Genomic DNA, 18,846 nt, shown 5'->3' with positions numbered 1-18,846 from the left:
TGTCTCTTCTGAACCAGTCGGAAAAAAGCCCCGAACTGAATACTCCGTGTCCCGTTGGTTCTTCAGTCCACACAGCAGCGACTAGTCGACATGAATTCACCGACAGCCGACAGCTTTCGACATTTTTGCATCGGGAGTGATTTCCCATCACCGAGGCGACAACAAGTGAGCTAGCTGGTTGGTTTGTCACATCTTGTCCTCTCCTGCTTTCTGTCGCACCTACAAGCTGCAAGTTGAACATTGCAAACTTTGGAATCAGCCCTTGACAACAAAGGAACGAAGTTAGTGTCCTTCCTGCTAATATCGACACCAGTCTCCGTTGCATAAGCTAAAGAAAACAAAAAACACAGTTTTTCTCTACAACCATGGCCTGCAGTTTCCTAAACACGGTAAGTCACCGTTTTGGTTTCTGGTCATGAAGTCATTGCGATCATTCTTCATAATAACCTGTGAAGAAGCTGCGTGAGATCCAGCTGCATAAACAGCTGTCGGTGTTGTCAGGATGATGCGGCTCCAGCGGCTCTGACAGACCTGTGCCTCACCTATGTGAGCCAAAACCTGGAGTATTTCTGCGTGAAGCGGCCAGATGGATCCTTGTGCTTCAGGGAGGCTGTGCTCTTCCCACAGGAGCTAGCAGACCAGCTGCTGGCAAAGATGTCCACTGAAGGTAAGCCTGATACATCAGTACGTTTTGGGGGATGCATGAACTCCAGGGAAATGACAGTGTTTTACCTTTATTGGTGTAGTTGGTCTGAAAATTGATAAGGAGATGGTAATTCAATTCAATTCAACTTTATTTATATAGCTTCAAATCATGGCAATGCCATCTCCAGACGCTTTACAGACAGAAAAAAGAACATAATGAAAGCCAATTCATAATAGCCTATATTAGGGAACCAACAGATTGAGTTTGAGGGTCCAACTCAATCTCCCATCCTGAGCAAGCACACTGGCGACAGTGGGAAGGAAAAAACTCCCTTTTAACTGGAAGGAAACCTCCGGCAGAACCCGGCTCAAGGACATGCAGCCATCTGCCTCTGCTGTGTGGGGGGAAGAGGACAGAAAGACAACAGACAACAAGAACTGCTAATCCCAGCCAGGGAGACCTGCTGAGACAGAAGCCATACATGTTAATGATGCAACACTGTTATTGGGGGGAAAATAAGAGAGAGATACAAAGAAAGAGACAAAGAAGCTCAGTGTATCAGGAAATGTCCCTCAGCAGTCTAAACCTATAGCAGCATAACTAAGGGATGCTAACCATCCCTAGCTATAGGACTTATCAAAGAGATAAGTCTTCAGCCTAGTCTTAAAGGTGGGGAGGGTGTCTGCTTCCCTAAACTAAACTTTAACTAAACAATCTAGGAGTTTTTGAGCATTATTCTCTGCATTAATCTTAATTTGCCACAATATTCTGTTTCCTTTTAAAGTGTATATTTTCAACAGAAACATAATCCTAGTTCTAGATTACAAGATCATAGTTTTTGTGTTGTTTTCAAATAATCTTTCTCCTGCAGTTACATTTTTGTCATTTTGGTGTTAATGCATCAGCTAGTGCACAAGTGTCAAACTCCAGTCCTTGAGGGCCAGTAACCTGCAGGTTTTTGTTATCTCCATGCTCCAACACACCTGATTGAAATTATTAAACAGGTTGACAAGAAGCTGTTGGATCCATTTGACTTGAATCAGCTGTGTTGGTAGAGAGAAACAACAAAAACCTGTCAGATACCGGCCCTCAAGTACTTGAGTTTTGACACCCCTGAGCTAGTGTATGTTTTCATGTCTTATTTCGACAAGTAATATTTAACATATCTGGTTATTATATAAGCTCACCGTGTTTTAGTAAAAGGTCTGCTCATGTTTACAGCTTATATTGCCAGAAACTAATTCACATTTGATATTCAGGTGGGATTTATCACCTGTATCTCCTCTTAGCCTAGGTAGCCTCTTTCCTAAAACTAGGAATATGCCTGCATCTCTTGTCTATCTTATTTTGTTATAATGTTGCATCATAAACTTCATCTTTGTCGAAGATGAACCTTAACACAAATTTATCCCATCACAGGTCTGTTGAATGACAGCACAGTGGGTGTGTTTAGGAACTGCGAATACCTGAGGCTGAGAAGAGCCTGCGTCCGCACTGCACGGATCTCTGCAGAGGCCTTTCAGAAAGCCTTATGCCCTCACAGACTGCTTGAGCTGGATGCTGCCAGAGTCAATGCAGACCTCACCATTCCTGATATTTTGCAGGGACTTGCCACAAATAAATATTGTCAGGTACAGACATGACATGTTGTGTGACCCGAACCGCACCCTCCTCTCTCAGTTAACATAATTTTATTTAGTCATGTTTGTTTTTTTTGTCCTGAAACAATCTGCAGGAATCCCTCCAGCGACTTGTTTTAACTGGTCTCACCATGTCCTCGCTAGAAGAGCCAATCTGGTACCAGTTCAGCTCCCTACAGGGCCTGCGCTCCCTCTCTCTTGCTAACGTAGACTTTTACGACTCTGGGCTGGTTGATGTGTGTTCTCTGCCTCGGCTGGAAAGTCTCGATCTCTCCAACACTTCAGTTACCAACCTGACTCCGCTGCTGGGCCTGAAGGAGCGGCTGCGCTCTCTGACGCTGCACCAGCTGAAGAGGCTAGAGATGAGCACCAAGCAGCTGCTGGGGGTCATCGGCCAGCTGAATGTATTGCAGGTGAGTTTATTCACATCTGGAAAAAAAAAAGTATTTTTGTTTATCATTTCTGAAGACAGAAAAAGACTCTCCATGCTTGTTTTATATGTGTGAAACTCTGTAAATGCAGCACCTGGACATCAGTGATGATAAGCAGTTTACCTCAGACGTGGCTCGCCAACTGCTCGCGCAGCCGCGGATCCTGCCCGCTCTTGTTTCCCTCGATGTGTCGGGGAGAAAACAGGTTCGTCCCTGACTGCACCAGTTTCTTACCTTTATTGCGACTAAAATGTAACGCACCGACTTCAGAGGGAAGTTTCATGTGATGATTTTTTTTGATGGTGCAGGTGACAGATGCAGCTGTTAAGGTGTTTGTTGAGGAGAGACCCGGGATGACGTTTGTGGGACTTCTAGCCACAGATGCTGGTTTTTCGGACTTCCTTTCTGGAGAAGGAAATCTAAAAGTAGGAATAGACACACACTAATCAAACAGCATGAAAACTGAGGTTTGCTAAGCTAATCCTGTGTGTGTTTGTGTGTGTGTGTGTGTGTGTGTGTGATCAGGTAACGGGGGAAGCTAACGAGACTCAGATCTGCGAGGCACTGCGGCGGTACAGTGAGAGGGAGGGTTTTGTGAGAGAAGCTCTATTTCATCTGTTCAGCCTGACTCATGTCATGGAAAAACCAAGACCTGACATCCTAAAGGTAAACTCAGGTTGTTTTTTTCTCTCTCTGTTTCCATCAAGGCTGCTTCGATTCCCTCCATAATCTCTTAAAAAACAACATCAGTAATGCTACCTAATATTTCTATCTCTGTTTTTTTCCTAGCTGGTAGTTTTGGGTATGAAGAATCACCCTGCAACTCTAAATGTCCAGCTGGCAGCTAGTGCATGTGTGTTCAACCTGACCAAGCAGGACCTAGCAGCAGGAATGCCAGTTCGACTGCTGAGTACCGTCACACAGCTTCTGCTGGAGGCCATGAGGACTTTCCCCAACCACCAGCAGGTAACCTCACACTTGTACTGCTCCTTCACGATCAAAATTACCTCAATAACGCAGCTGTAATTTCATTTACTGGGATATTTCTTGTTTGAGATGCAGTGTAACTTATTTTTTAATTTACCAATAACAGAAAAAGAAATGGTCTTAAATTTAAACCCGTTTAAATGTTTTACAACTCAAAGAAATGGAAGATTTTTTTACCTGCTGAGGCTGTTGGAGGTTGAAACATATTTACTTGTGTATGTGTGGATGTTTGCAGAAATAAACCTAACTTGTTTGGATCGATCAAACATTCATTTTTATGACCTTTGGGGGAAAAAAAATTATTTGTTGAAAACCAAACCTTTAAAAGGCATGAAGTCAAAATTGTGCAAAATAAAAGCTTTCATAACGGAGCGAACACGTCCAGTAGTTGGACGTCAGATAACTCCTGAATTTACAATTCTTGCTCACCTTTACCCAAACAAGCCTGGCTGCACTGGACAAGCAACTAAATCCTGACATCTAAAAATTAGCACCAATGTACACTACCAGTCAAAAGTTTGGACACACTTTCCCATTAAATCCAGTGGGAAAGCGTGTCCAAACTTTTGACTGGTAGTGTATGTGCAGTAAAACTAGAGAACCGATAAGTTATACCATAAAAGTTATACCACGTGAGTTCCACATACTATAGTTACGTTTTCACTACACTACTAGTTTGCGCTTTTTTCTTCTGTATGCACCGGTTTAATTGTCCAGAGGTGTTTGAAAAGTTGCATCGACAGTCATGTCAAGACGTATCGACTGATATTTTTCAGGTTTGCCAACAATGCTTTGCTTTCTTCTCCCATAGCTGCAGAAGAACTGCCTCCTGTCTCTTTGCAGCGATCGCATTTTGCAAGAGGTTCCTTTTAACAGGTGAAAAACGCATAACTTATCACATACACCCTCTTGTCCTTTTGAAGCAAATGTTTACAATAAGAAAAACACTAAAAGATAAAAAATAATCCTATTAATAAATGTGCCTTAGCACGATGAATAATTTACTTCTGTCAAAAGCGGAGTTTAAAATATTCTGTTTGATCCACTTGCTTGTCAGGTTCGAAGCAGCTAAACTGGTGATGCAGTGGCTCTGCAACCACGAAGACCAGAACATGCAGAGAATGGCTGTCGCTATCATTTCCATTCTGGCTGCTAAGGTTTGTTTGCTGCTTTTTTTTAAAAAAAAATTTCAGGTTAGCTGCTTTCCATGGATTGTAAATAGTCTGTTGAGTAATTTGACAATGCTGATTTTCACTCTTTGCAGTTGTCCACGGAGCAGACGGCCCAGCTGGGAGCAGAGCTGTTCATAGTGAAGGTGTGTTTGGGTCATTTTTTTTTTTCTTTTAATGGTGAATTAACCAGAGGAAAAGCTGAATTTTCATGACAAATACTCTTTCTCTGTGTCTCTCTACCGCTCTCCTGCTCCCTCTCTCTCTGGCTGCAGCAACTGCTCCACATCGTGCGACAGAAGGCGACTCAGGTCGTGGTGGACGCAACCCTCAAATTTACACTGAGCGCACTCTGGAACCTCACAGATGAATCACCTACAACTTGCCGCCATTTCATCGAGAACCAGGGGCTGGATCTGTTCATCAAAGTTCTGGAGGTACACAGACATGTCTACATGAACATGAAGCATCAACAGCCTGAAGCAGAATCCTGTAAAATGAATCATTGGTCATACTTGAGTGTTTTTAACCTTTTCTGCACATGTGTAAACCTTTAAGGCTTTCTGACTCATTGCTGTTTTGTATTTTAACATTTCATGCTGCTCAACCTCTCTGCAGTCTTTCCCCAACGAGTCCTCCATTCAGCAGAAGGTTCTTGGCCTTCTGGTGAGTTTTCTGCTTTATTTTTGTTTGTTTGTTTGTCTTTAAACCATGAATGTTGGCCAATACATCTATTTGCTGTGCAGAACAACATAGCAGAGGTTGGGGAGCTACATGGAGAGCTGATGGTGCAGGGCTTTCTGGATCACATCAGCACTCTGCTGCACAGCCCGGAGGTGGAGGTCAGCTACTTTGCAGCGGGCATCCTTGCACATCTGACCTCCAGAGGGGAGGAAGCCTGGACGCTCAGCCCCAGTCTTCGCTCCTCACTGCTTGAACAGCTGGTAGGGAAAAAACGCAAACATGCTCAGACCTCGGTGACGTCCGCCATAAATAGTTGCATTGATTATAATTTGTTTGTGTCTCTAGCATGCAGTCATTATGAAGTGGCCTCCGCCAGAGAGTGAAATGGTGGCTTACAGGTGAGCTGAAAGTTGTGCATGATTTATAAAAGATGTTTTTTTCAGGCAGAGTGCTTTATAACATATTTAAAACTGTAGATGTGCAGTCATTTAAATAAATAAACCAGGCGAATGAAGCGGTCAAATAAATGCATGAAGTAGAGAGTTGGTTTTTTTCTTTACATTTGAGACGCAGCAGAGTTGAAGTTTAAAGTGGGAGTCCCTAAAGCGCATCGCGACTTCTGCATTCGTTTGCAGGTGTTTTTTAAGTGCCAACATGAATCATAACTGAAAACACTGTTATGAAATTACAGGAAACAACCCAAAACATCTGACACTGAGGCGAAAAAGGAAATATATTGTCTTTGTCTGCCTCTTTAGGTCATTTAACCCCTTCTTTCCCCTACTGGAGTGTTTTCATACCCCTGGTGTCCAGTTGTGGGCAGCCTGGGCCATGCAACATGTGTGCAGCAAGAACGGTAAGACACACACACACACACACACACATATGTGTGTATGAAAGGTTACTGTAGTCCAGTAGCTCCAACCTGTCTGTCTAATCCAGACAAGTTGCATTTACATCTTCACCACGTCACAACTCTCCTGTTGGGTACAGCTGATGTGAACGAGCACCTGCTTGTTTTATGGCATTTTAGAGGATGAAAATAATTCTTGAAAGGGTAAATCTACACATCTGTACTGTACAAATGGTACAGATGTGTACAGATGTACACACTGATTGCGTCCAGTTGGCGGAGCAAACCTTACAGACACGTTCACGCTCGACGGTAAGAGCAGCAGGTGTAAGCCCCCGAGTCGTGTGTCATACAGAGCACGATGTTTTTCATGTCCACACTTCCACACATTAAAGTAGTTTAGGAGTGTGTGTAGCTGTATGAGGGGTGGGGCGTTGCTCTTCTGGAAAAGACAGAACTGAGAGAGCCTGTGGCATGCACTTCACACACACACACACACACACACACACACACACACACACACACACAACTGGTGAATATGAAATGTCAGTAATATCTTCTGCATTAAAAGCTTACATGTGAAAGTTCTTTGGCTGTGAAGATGAAGAAAAAAGTACGTGGAAAAGAAACACTATATTCAAGTTGTGTCAACCTAAAGACAACAACATTTTGCACATAGCAGTATAACGTTGGTTAGAAGTTTATTATTTATGTTAGAGATTCAGAATATGATGAACTTTGACCGATTCCTTCCAGTAATTTTATCAAAATGGAAATTAGAGGTAAATTTATACACACTCAAAAATAGAGGTACCAACTTGTACCTAAAAGGGTACAAATGCTTGTCGCTGGGGGTGTACTTTTTTGAGAGACATTTCTGTACCCTTCAGTTCTGGTCTATTTCTGTACCTTATCAAGTTGTGTCACTTAAAGTACAGTTATGTACCCTGCAAGACATAAATGTACCTTCAAACTATAGTACAGAAATGTTCCCAGTTAAAAAGGTACAACAGGGTACTTATAAGGGTACCCCCTTATAAGTATCTAGGGTATCTAGAGCAGGGGTCACCAACTCCAGTCCTTGAGGGCTACCACCCTGCAGGTTTTAGTGTTTCCCTTGTACAACACGTTTGATCCAAGTGAAAAGGTTCTCCAAGAACTTGTTGTCATCTTCTGCACCTGCCTGTTAATGAGCCATTGGTTTGGGTCAGGTGTGTTGTACCTGGAAAACAATGAAAGCTGCAGGATGGTTGCCCTTCAGGATCGGAGTTGGTGACCCCTGATCTAGAGCTTGATAGTCCAACTCATTTCCGGGATTGAGCAGAATCAACCGTTACTTGGTAAGCATGGAAATGATTGTTATAAGAGCAAAGAAATAACAGTTTCCCAAACAACACCCAACAAGTGTCAACATTCAGAATGTACTTGATTTTCAAGAATAAAGGGATGGCTTCAGTGTGTACATGGCCAACTACAAAAACATCCTCAGTGGCATATTTGACACTACTGACAGATATAGCAAACATACGCTGAAGCACTTTATCCTGAAACTGCATATGTTTTGTTTTTTTTAATGTTTTTCCCAGCATTAGGCCTGGTCCATGCAACTTAGCAATATTATTTTATCTTTATTCTAGAAATAATCTTCAAAAACTCAAAATACTGACCAGTAATACAGTTAGTTTGCAGCATCTGACCTTCATTGTCTGGTGTAGTAAATGACTGTTAAGTAGTACTACTGTCATCACTCAACTCTGCTCTAGTTTGTAACATTACAACCACGATAGGTTTTTTTTCCTCCACCTTTTCTCTCATTCAAAGCACGTCCACTTCAATGTAAACACAGAAGCGAGTGAACAACGTGACGTGCGGCGTGACGTTGTGGGCTACAGCAAGCGTTGTGCATCTAAACTGGTCTTAACTATACATTTCTTTTGAGGCAACTTCTTATTAAAATCAACAAATATAAGTTGCAATATGTGGTGAAGTCGTAGGAGGGTATACTGATTGCCGAAGAAAAGTAAAGGTAAAAGTCCCAGTATGTAAAATACACTGTAAAAAATAGTTCCGGTATGCAAAAGGATAGAATTTAAAAGTGCCGGTACTGCGTACCGCTACATATCGGCCAACTTAAAGCACTGCTGCTAACAACAGATTTTGTCACGACAAACATTTTTCAATTCTGCAGGTACCCTTATGGTTAAAATGGTACAATTTGTACTTTATGTCACTTTGAACCCTTTTTCATACTCTGAAGGTGTGCTTTTAGTCTCATAAAGACCAGTATTGTACTTTTGAGAGAACATTTCTTTAAAATGTACCTGTAGGTATAAAAATATCCTTGTTTTTATCCTCTTTTACCTCTATTTTTGAGAGTGTACTAGTATCAAACACTTGTAAAATGTAAAGGTGTCCCACAATAATTGTTTTATAGCCGCATCGTAAACATCTGATTTGTTATGTAAAACATTCATGATTTTCACCCCTACCCTACACACACACACACACACACACACACACACACACACACTCACGTTAACACCAGCATCAGTGTCCTTTGATAGGAATAAAATATACATTTTACCAGTGTTGATCAATACTTATTGAAAGATTAATGACTCAGCTGAAATAATAAACCAGTTGCACTTTTGAAGCTGATTCATTGTCAAAATAAAAATAATTGCTGTCATGTTGTTAGCAATCCATCTGAACCGCTCACATGTTGCAGACTTTAGCACCTTGTAATAAAACCAAATCTTGTTTCTTATATTCCTGGAAAGTCATGATTTCCAGGAATGAGACAAGACTGAAAAGTGTGACTGATACTCCTGGAAAGGGACGGCAGTAATATGTGTACACACAGCAGTGCTGGCGTTACAACGCAGTACCAGGCCGGGCAATTGATCGCTGTGGGCGGGCTCCTTTTATCAAATGAACTTTGAATTTATGAGGGGACAAAATCCAGTTTAATTTGTCAGTTTGTTCATATTTGACCCATGTGGAAGCAGATTATGTATAGAATACAATTTAAAAGTATTTTCCTCTATTATTGGGGAAAAGGAAAGTACACCATTTCATTTATGACTAACAAAGTCCGTCTAAACATTTCAATCAAAAATACGATTTATAATTAAATGACAGACGTGTTGTCTGAGGACGAGATCAGTTATTAAAAGATGCTAAATAGCGATACATTAATAGATCGGTTCAGATCACAAAACACTCCGCACAAGGCAGATGTTGTCATCATGCTCTCGCCACTCAGCACGCCGCTGCATCCCAGTACAAGAGGAACTGGGAGAACGCTCAGTTATTAACCTGCACAAGTTTCCATCAGTTCATCACAGAGAAAGGCTACTAGAGCTCAACCAAGCTGGTCCTGGCTAATACTGTTCAACTCTAAATCAACAAACAAGTAAGCAGAGGATGAGGAGGGACACGCACCTGTGGTTGCTATGGTTACAGTCTTGCTAGGTCTCACCACATTGCTGGATCCTTCAAAACCGCTGGAAGTGGTTGATTCCTGCAGCGTGACACCTGACAAGTTCACGTTATCGATGTCTTACATCCATCCTTCAAATGTACCAGACTGTTACCACCTGACTGAGGCTAACCAATGACATCGCACCAAACATCGCATCAACTTAACCTCTTCATTGCCACCACATCGCTGCTCATACAATGTAAATGTTCATTATCCAGTGGTAATGAAGAGGGGTAAACAGAGTATTATGTTTTTAAGATAATGTGGGATTTGGTGATTGTACACATAAATTCAGTGTACAAACACACACAAACACACAACTTGCAAATATCTTGAGAAATAAGTTTTCTCAATACAGAAGAGGCATACATAGGAACTGGGTCTACTGGCAATGATTTAGTACCACTAAAAATAACTTGAATAATTATAAAGGGCTGGATGGGAGCGTGCTGTTTTGGTTTTTTTTTTATCTGTTTTTTTTATAAAAAGTGATGGGAACCTCTCGTCTGCTGTCTGCAGCTTCTCGCTACTGCAGCATGTTGTTGGAAGAGGGCGGTCTGCAGCAGCTGGAACAGATCCATGCACACCCTCAGACCCACAGAGACGTCAAGCTGCTGGCTGAAAGCATTCTGGAGAGCCTGCAACGCCACCGAGCCCGAACAGGTCAACCTGCGCACATGAGCCGTCGGCCGCCGCCACATTAACCCCCACAGAGGTAACGGCTAACGTGCAGCAGCGATAGTTACATTTTCCAGCTCATACTTGAGAACACCTTTAAAGATTTCATCCTTTAACATCTGTTTCAGAATGATGCTCCCTCCTTAAGAAGAGGACACAAGACTGGTTCCCACCGCAGTGAGGGAAGTTGCATGTGTGCGACAGTGAATGCATATTTCGCACACGAATCCCCTGAAGAGTAAAGGACAGAGGCGTTGCAAATCTTTGCACACACTAACTTTATTTATTACCTTTGTGTTTGTTTCAAAACAAAAATATTTACGTGCAAAATCTTCCAATTAAAATCTTAAATTATGATAAGCTGTTGGTCTGTTAAGCTCGATTTAGAGTATTTTTGTGCTTGCTGACTTTGGCATCAAGTGGTTTTGTTTTTTGTTTTTTTTTGTACCAAAAAACATGCCGGTGACACTTGGAAATCTCAGACCTTAGAGCTGAACTGGGGGCCATTTTTCCTGATGTGCTTTTTCCTGTTGCCAAATGCTCTGGTTGTCCGAATTGGTTGATTAATCTTTAAATGTATGCATGACACTGCTGTGAGCTCAAGCATGCTGATCTGAATGCTGCTTCTATTCATTAGGAATGCCTGCTTATATGTTCATAGCAGCGCTCTGATCACTGACACCCACGCTTCTGGGTCTGCAAAACTACTGTTACTCCCCTCCTAGTCTTGTATCAGCTGATGCCTTTGCTATCATGTGAAAGACCACTAGCCAAGGGTGTGTCAGTGTGTTCAAATGTTTCCAACATCACAGCAGAAACACTGATTATATAACAAGTCTGAGAGTCTCCAGTGCATTGGTCTTTGCTGAACATTGTGCAGCTCTAAATCAGTGGTCTCAGTGGCAAAAGGTCAGCACCACAGAAAACTCGAGCAGAATTTACACGATACGTTGAGTATCACGTGCTGTTTTGACTGGATTAGTGCAAAATGCACTCACCAGGATGCAAATGGTGGGCAGCATTGTCATGATAAGATATTACGTATTGAGTCGCAACTGTTTTCTCTTTGAGAAATTTCTGTAAATATTATGTTGGCTCTGCGTTTCTATGTGTCAGTCTTAAAGACAGAGACAGCACTTTGGTGTGAGCATGTGTGTATGTACGTCCGTACAAATAGCTGCATCTCCAAGAGTGTATGTAGTTTGTACATAATAGACAACGAGAGAGAAATAGATATTGTTCAGAATTTGTTTGCATGGAAATAATTCTATTGTTTATCTTTATTTTATTTTTTTTTTTGTTTTAAGAGTCATGGCAAAGTGGGAAAATTAGCAGCCGTGTGATCTTGATCTGCCATATTATCAGTTGTGCTTCTGCTGCACAGAGAAGACACTAACCTGACGCCCACATTTTCCTTTTTCTGCTCTTATTTAAGCCTGTTACCATTTTCTACACAATCATTACCAGCTTTTCTTTACAAACTTTTAATAAGACGGTGATAACTGGGATAAAGGTCAGGTGACGGGTCAGAAGGTTTGCTACAATAATGAGATGTATATAGATTGAAATGAATATAGTATATTTGGCTACAAAATGGTACGCTACGTCGCCCCATCTCCTCAGTATATGATGGCCGTATTATTTACGCATGTTCCCCTGATTGATCATGAGTTTGAACAACAACTGTTCTTTTCCTGTCCTGAAAATTATATTTATTTGAACAAGTAAACGTTGCTCAGAATTAAAGGAAAAAAGGGCCAGTTTAATTTTTCACAACAATTTAATTCAAATGGAAAATGCAAAACGTCATGATACTGTATGTCTGCTAAGACGGTGCCATGTTGCTGCTCAGTCATGTTTTGAAATAAAGAATGTACATTGCCATAAACTGGAGAAGGTGTGTGTGTGTGTGTGGTTTTATTTATTCAGCCATAACATAAAGAGCAGAATGTCATAAAGAAGAAAAATGTACATATCCTGATATTTACTCTGCTGAATCTCATTCTGATTGTCACAAAAGCAAACAACTACCACTGACCTTGACTAATGCACTGACACTGGACAAAATCAATCGATGGTACCAGTCTGGCATGAGAGTGTGTGTGGAGCATGTGTGGGCATGGAAGTGTCACATTTATTCTCCAGTGTAGCGTGGGGGTCGCTTCTCGATGAAGGCCGCCATGCCCTCCTGTCTGTCCCGCGTGGGGATGACCTGAAAAGTGATGGAGATGATTTCCTTACAGCTGTCATCAGATGAAGCATCAACTGTGTTTAGGTGTAACAAAGTGGAATCATCCACATTTTTCACATCGCCATTTTCAGACCCAGCATTCTGAAAACATCTCTTACCTGAGCATAGCACATCCTCTCTATGGCCATCGCTGAACTAATGTCAACCTAAAAGAAGAAAATAAAAGTCACCGCTTTCACTTCTGTAATGAACTGTCAAAAAAAGAAGAAGAAAAATCACTGAAGCTCTGCGATTCACAACGTACCTCAATGCCTCTGCTCATTGCTTCCTTTGCCATCCGCACAGCAATAGGAGCCTGTGCAGAGAGGGAAAAGCACAATAATAACCATCCTCATGAAGTTCCTACTTCCTATCGTCATGAAAAAGATCTGTATTTACAGCTCAGTCAAGCAGGACGTATAAATACTTTGGGATCTTCCTCATGTGGGGTAAGAAGATGCAGTTAAGGCAATGTGCAGCTCGGTAAAGATTATCATCCATTGGAGGGATCACACATCACATCTCGTCTGCGACCTGTTGTGGAAGAGCTGTAAAACGCTGCAGAGCGATCTGATGGCTCCTGATAAGCCTGCTGCCATCGCAGCCCAGGTAAGTGGAAGAAAATAACCACAACAAAAAGATGAAAAAGCTATCATCGCTTTCACTCCATCTCGCTCTCTATCGCTTCAATCTACTGTCTCTTCCCTCAATCCACACTAGTTTGAGCTTTTGCTGTGACTGTATGGGCTTTGCTATGCGGTCCACTTCTCCACTTGGCTGCCACTCTGGCCCAGCCGACTGCAAGCATCTGAACTGGAGTGAAAGATATCTGGAGTGACAGAAGCCTGGAGAGAGAGAAGAGACAAGCGAGAGGAAGGTGGCAGGAAAACACCAGGGTGAATGAAAGAGGTGGACAAGAAGCAGAAGAGACTTCTCTCTTCAGAGAGTCTGAAGGAACAGACCGTGTATATCAGCATCTAAGCTGCATCAGAATAAGAAAAGAGCACTTTTACTTCCTAACCTGGGGCAGTATGTCTCTGGCCAGGCTGAGAGCCTCTCGGTAGGCAGCGTCTCCCGTCTGGTTCTGTTCCACAGCTCTGTTTACGAGCCCAATCTCCAGAGCTGTCTGCCCCCCCAAACGCCTCCCTGATAAAAACACATTAACAGAGTTACACACAAACCCCTTTTGTGATCTGCACCTTTGTACCACTTGCAATTCTGTATCACTACCTGTGAATATGAGCTCCTTGGCCAGAGTGATGCCAACCATCCGCGGCAGCCGCTGACTGCCCCCTGCAGGACAAACCACGTCAAGGTGAACTCTCACAGCTGTTTCATCTCTCAACCCAGAGAATCAATACCGTCCAGGGTCACTTCTGTGACCTCTGCTTGTCTTACCGGCCCCTGGGAGCAGCCCGCGTGTCGTCTCAATCAGACCCATCTGTGCAGAATATGCTGAAACACACACAAACGCAGAGAAAGGACAGTTGAAGGTCTCTGCTGCTGAGTGTCATTAAGCTCCGGAAGGCGTAAAGTCTGACTGATGCTTCTGTCAGAGCAGCACACGCAAACACCTGCTCACCTAGCTCGTCCAGGTCGGACCAATCGCCGCGCCGCCGCGCCTAACACAGCCAATCACACACCGAATCATCTGTACAAACAGCTGGGCAGATGGCTATCATTAACCCCAATGCTCATCGTGAGAACATTAATCCCACAGGTGCAAAACACACATCTTTAAAATTTCAGCTTGTCAGGAGGAGGAAAAGAGATTTTTTACCTGACTAATGATAACTTTTTTTTATATTTCAGACATCCAGTTTAGCTTTTCCTTCTTCTTAGGCAATGTTTCTCAAACGGGGGTACACCCCAGGAGGTAGCCGGGCTTAATACAAAAATAGCAAAAATAGTTTGTGTTCTTTTTTTCTATACCGCTTAGTCCAATTAAAGGTTGGGGGTGCTATCCCAGCACTCATCAGGGAGGGAACACCTTGGAAAGGTCACCTGTCGATCGCAGGGCCAACACAGAGGGACAAACAATCATTTAGAGAGATTAATTACTCTAAAAAACATGTTTTTGGATGATGGGAGGAAGCCTGAGTAGCTGCAGAGAACCCACACATAAACCAGGAGAATATGCGAACTCCACACAGAAAAACCGCTGCTCAAACCTCCCCTCAGCTCAAACCAGCGACCTTCTTGCTGTCAGAGGCCCGGTAAGAGTGTGTTCATGTAAAATGTAATATTCATTCATTCATTCTTTTTTTTTTCCCAAACCACTTAGTCCAGTTAAAGGTTGCGGGAAAGCTGAAGCCTATCCCAGCAATTACTGGGCGAGAGGCAGGGTACACCCTGGGCAGGTTGCCAGTTCATCACAGGGCCAACACAGAGAGACAAATGTAATGTAATAATCGTGTAATAAATAGTTTAATAAACTCTAAATGTAAAGTTAACAACTAAAATTTATATGAAGTTTAATTCATCATTACAAACACATGTCAGCAATAAACCAGGATTTTTGACACATTCTGGCTCATAGTAAATAACATCACCTGTCAATTACTGGTCAGCATGGAAACAAGCGTCGCAGCGATGCTGAAAACAGTCAGGTACCAAAAAAAGAGGAAGGCTGAGTAAACAAAACTGTTAGTATTACAGCAGAAAGGTTTTTAATTGGATTTACATCTATGAACTGCAACTGAATTATGTTCCTTATGTGGGGAGAAGCCACCGCATCTCTCATGGCTTCACGCTGGAAAGTTCGCCTGTCCTGTTTTGAAGCCACTTGAGTTTTGTTTTAAGGAGGAAATTTGTATAATTCAGGTGAACACATGACATAATAAGAAAAGCCTCCACTTCCTCATCAAAATTGGAGGTTTCTAATGTGGCTAAAGCAAAAGGAAACCCTGCAATGTGGCCAACGACCTCATCCTGCCCGCTGGCAGGTGATGGATGAAATGCTAACAGACATTTTCTCAGCTGGAAAATGCAGCGTTTTCTAGTTCAATGTGTTATGTTTGGTTTAATATGTATGATGGGCAGATTATATAAGATATTTCTCCTTCCTGCCTCCTTTTCATTCCAGTGTTTGTACTGATTGTTCTGTTTGTTAATGCATGTTTTAAAATTGAAAACTTTGAGTAAGCTGAGGGAAAACTTGAACACGTATTTTCACTCCATATATACAGAAATCTGGCAAAGATACTTTTGTTTACCTCTGCTTCCAATCAAAGATGCTGTTGTTTACCTCTGCTATCAAACCTGGGTGTACCTGGCTGATAGATTACTCTACCTGAGGTTGCAGAAAACAGTTTGAGAAACACACTGCTCTGAAGTACAGTTTTATTCCAGTTACACTCCAAGTTCATCAGCTTCATGTACCAATTAGGAATTAAGGTTTTAAACCCCTCTTTAAAAATTTTATAAGAAACTGATGATTTTGGGGGACCGCCTGAGTTGAGAATCACTGCTCTGATCCACAGTGATGCAAAAAAAGAGAGCTGTCAGTGTGGAGAAATGACCCTAAGTGCTGCTGTCCGCCACCCTGTTTCAACTCGCTGATCTTATATGACTGGATATGTGACGGCTGCAAAGAGAACATGACATCACCTTTCCAACTGAATTAACATCACCTGAATGAATAAAACAAAGATGTGACTCAGGCGTAAAGCTCTGGATTGGTAGGTGAAGTCGCTCACCAGCAGTGCGGAGGTCACATGCCAAGGCGAGCTCCAGTCCACCTCCGAGGGCAGCGCCGTCCATTGCCGCGATGGTCGGTGTGGGCAACGATGCTGCCAAGTCATTGTGACAAAGTGAGGTGAGTTCACAAGTGTGTGTGCGCACGTATTACCATAAGTCCGTTGATCTATCGATTAACTTTCTACCTATTTGAGTCATGAGGGAGCGCAGGCTGTGAACAAACAGATCAGACTCAGTGTTGTTCATCAGCGCTCTCTCTTTGAGGTCGGCACCTATGTAGACACACATGACACAGACACACACACACACACACACATTATCACCTCATACTGAGGCAGATTTTCTGGTATGCTTCAGATGTAGCTGAGACTTCTCACCTGCACAGAAAACCCCTGGTACTAAACTCCTGAAGATAACCACTCGCACAGCAGAGTCACTGGACAGACTGGAAACCAGCTCCCTCATCTGAACACACACACACACACACACACACAGAGGACTCTGTTAGCGTGTGTGTGTGCAAACCTGCGCGTGTTGATAGCTGTAGAGGTTTGCTTACCTGTGACACAAACACATGGCCGAGAGCGTTTCTTGCTTTATGTCGGCACATCATAACTTCAACGATGCCTGACGTTAAGAAAGCAACAAGGGGAGCGAGGACAGCAGCAACATGTTATTCTCTTTTAATAACAGAGATAAAGATGCAAGTATTACTTCCGGTTGCCATGACAAACTGAACAAAGACTGACGAAGAATCACAGCTTGTCAGCAGTTTGTGGAAAATATGAGATCTCATTGGATATTTATGGATATACAACTTTTAAAATTTTGCTGTCGTTAATGGGAACTTTTACCATGCAAACTGAGGCCTGTGGCGTCTGAGATTTTTCATATGTTTGTAATTTCTACAGTCGGACCTTGGAATGAATCTAAGTAGATGTCCAGTCCTCGGAAGATAAAGAGTTATGCTGAATGTTTTCCACATGTGTGACATCCCTCTCACTGGAGAACAATAGATCCCGTTAATAACCCTACTAATTAAGTGAAATATATCATGTGTCATTGCTCATCATTTTAAATGTTCAAGGGGAGCACTCCAAGCTGGAGACAACTGCTCTGATGACAGTGATGCAAGACAGTAGACAAAGTTTTGTTTACAAACATTTAGAGTATTTAAAAAATGACCCTAAAGGAACCTGCAAGGTGCTGCAGTGACGCACACAGGAGGCTCCTCATTTAGGTTCCTCGAACAAGAAATGGATGAAAGATTATTGTTTTTTTAAACACCTTTATAACTGGAAATAAAATTTATGTTGGATTTAGTTGGTATGGGTTGTAATATTCTCACATGTTTTTTATGGGGATGTATTAGCTCTAATATTTTATTTATTTATTTTATTGGAGCAGCTTCACTGGGACTGCCTCAATTCCCACATAAAGAAAAAGAAAGAAAAGATCAATTAATGAGTTATAAAATTCATTCATTAAAACAAGAATCCAGTTCCAAATAGGATGGCCCAATTTAAGAAGGGATAGTTATTTATCATTTTTTTCCTTTAGAAAAAGCCTCTTCTTCGTCTTCTTTTGTTATTAATTCTTCTTTTATTTAATAACAACAACGAAAACAACAATCATAACAATAATTATTTTTATTATTATTATGATTGTTGTTGTTATGATTGTTATTATTATTATTATCCATCGTGTCAGAGTCTCATTTTGCATTCTGATGCTTCATGATGTCTCCAGAGAAATAAACACAACAACCTTTTCTAATAATGATAGTTTAGATGTGTGTCTTATCAGTTATGGGAATACAGACTGTTCATTGTGAAAAAGTAAACATATACAGTTGACATTTCCACAGGCTTTGATAGTAGAACAGTCAAGCTGTGTTCCTACCTTGATCTTCCCCCTCTAACCGCTTCAGGTCCACCTCCACGGCCGCCTGGGAGCTCTGTCCGCGGCTGCTGGCGGCTGGGGGAGCCGTCAGAGGGCGGCCGCCACCTCGGCCCACGAGTCGCGCTCCGTCCTGGTTGATCACGTGGGCGGTTCGGCGGTGCGATTCGCGCAGACTCACTGTCAGACACCTCGACGCTGCCAGTCTGCAAAGCAGAGTTGCCATCCTGGATGATCACGGAGCAGAGCTGAGAGACGGACAGCAGGAAGCTCTTCTACGTGTTTCTTTTATTTGGCGGTTGCCAAACAACGATTAGCAGGAAGTTTGTTGCAGGTTTCTTCCTGTAAGAGGAGGGACTTCATGGCCACTCCACTTCTGAGTCCAGGCTGAACACAACAAAGTTAAAATATAATGAAATTTTTTAATCATTTAAGCGTTAAAGTGT

The 18,846-nt window shown here is 42.3% G+C and overlaps 2 protein-coding genes across 2 annotated transcripts; one reads left to right on the top strand and one right to left on the bottom strand.

Moving 5' to 3' along the window:
* Positions 1 to 36: 36 nt before the first annotated feature.
* On the top strand, positions 37 to 12,443 carry zyg11 (zyg-11 family member, cell cycle regulator). Its single transcript, XM_079245142.1, has 18 exons — positions 37 to 389; positions 502 to 667; positions 2,066 to 2,277; positions 2,382 to 2,699; positions 2,809 to 2,922; positions 3,026 to 3,142; positions 3,243 to 3,383; positions 3,507 to 3,683; positions 4,516 to 4,580; positions 4,762 to 4,861; positions 4,969 to 5,019; positions 5,149 to 5,310; positions 5,492 to 5,539; positions 5,620 to 5,817; positions 5,903 to 5,955; positions 6,316 to 6,413; positions 10,414 to 10,609; positions 10,701 to 12,443. Exons 1-17 carry the CDS (start codon positions 366 to 368, stop codon positions 10,596 to 10,598), a joined length of 2,229 nt encoding a protein of 742 aa, XP_079101268.1. The 5' UTR covers positions 37 to 365; the 3' UTR covers positions 10,599 to 10,609; positions 10,701 to 12,443.
* A 147-nt stretch (positions 12,444 to 12,590) lies between these two features.
* Positions 12,591 to 18,626, bottom strand: echdc2 (enoyl CoA hydratase domain containing 2; the record flags this gene model as incomplete). Its single annotated transcript, XM_079245694.1, has 11 exons — positions 12,591 to 12,784; positions 12,922 to 12,969; positions 13,068 to 13,118; positions 13,824 to 13,948; positions 14,033 to 14,095; positions 14,201 to 14,257; positions 16,501 to 16,593; positions 16,687 to 16,773; positions 16,879 to 16,966; positions 17,061 to 17,128; positions 18,404 to 18,626. 11 exons carry the CDS (start codon positions 18,624 to 18,626, stop codon positions 12,707 to 12,709), a joined length of 981 nt encoding a protein of 326 aa, XP_079101820.1. The 3' UTR covers positions 12,591 to 12,706.
* Positions 18,627 to 18,846: the final 220 nt, after the last annotated feature.

This window comes from Telmatherina bonti, assembly GCF_933228915.1.
Source record: "Telmatherina bonti genome assembly, chromosome: 8".
Taxonomy (NCBI): domain Eukaryota; kingdom Metazoa; phylum Chordata; class Actinopteri; order Atheriniformes; family Telmatherinidae; genus Telmatherina; species Telmatherina bonti.
The sequence above is the reverse complement of the archived record's forward strand: the minus strand, read 5'-3'. Positions and strand labels throughout refer to the sequence as shown.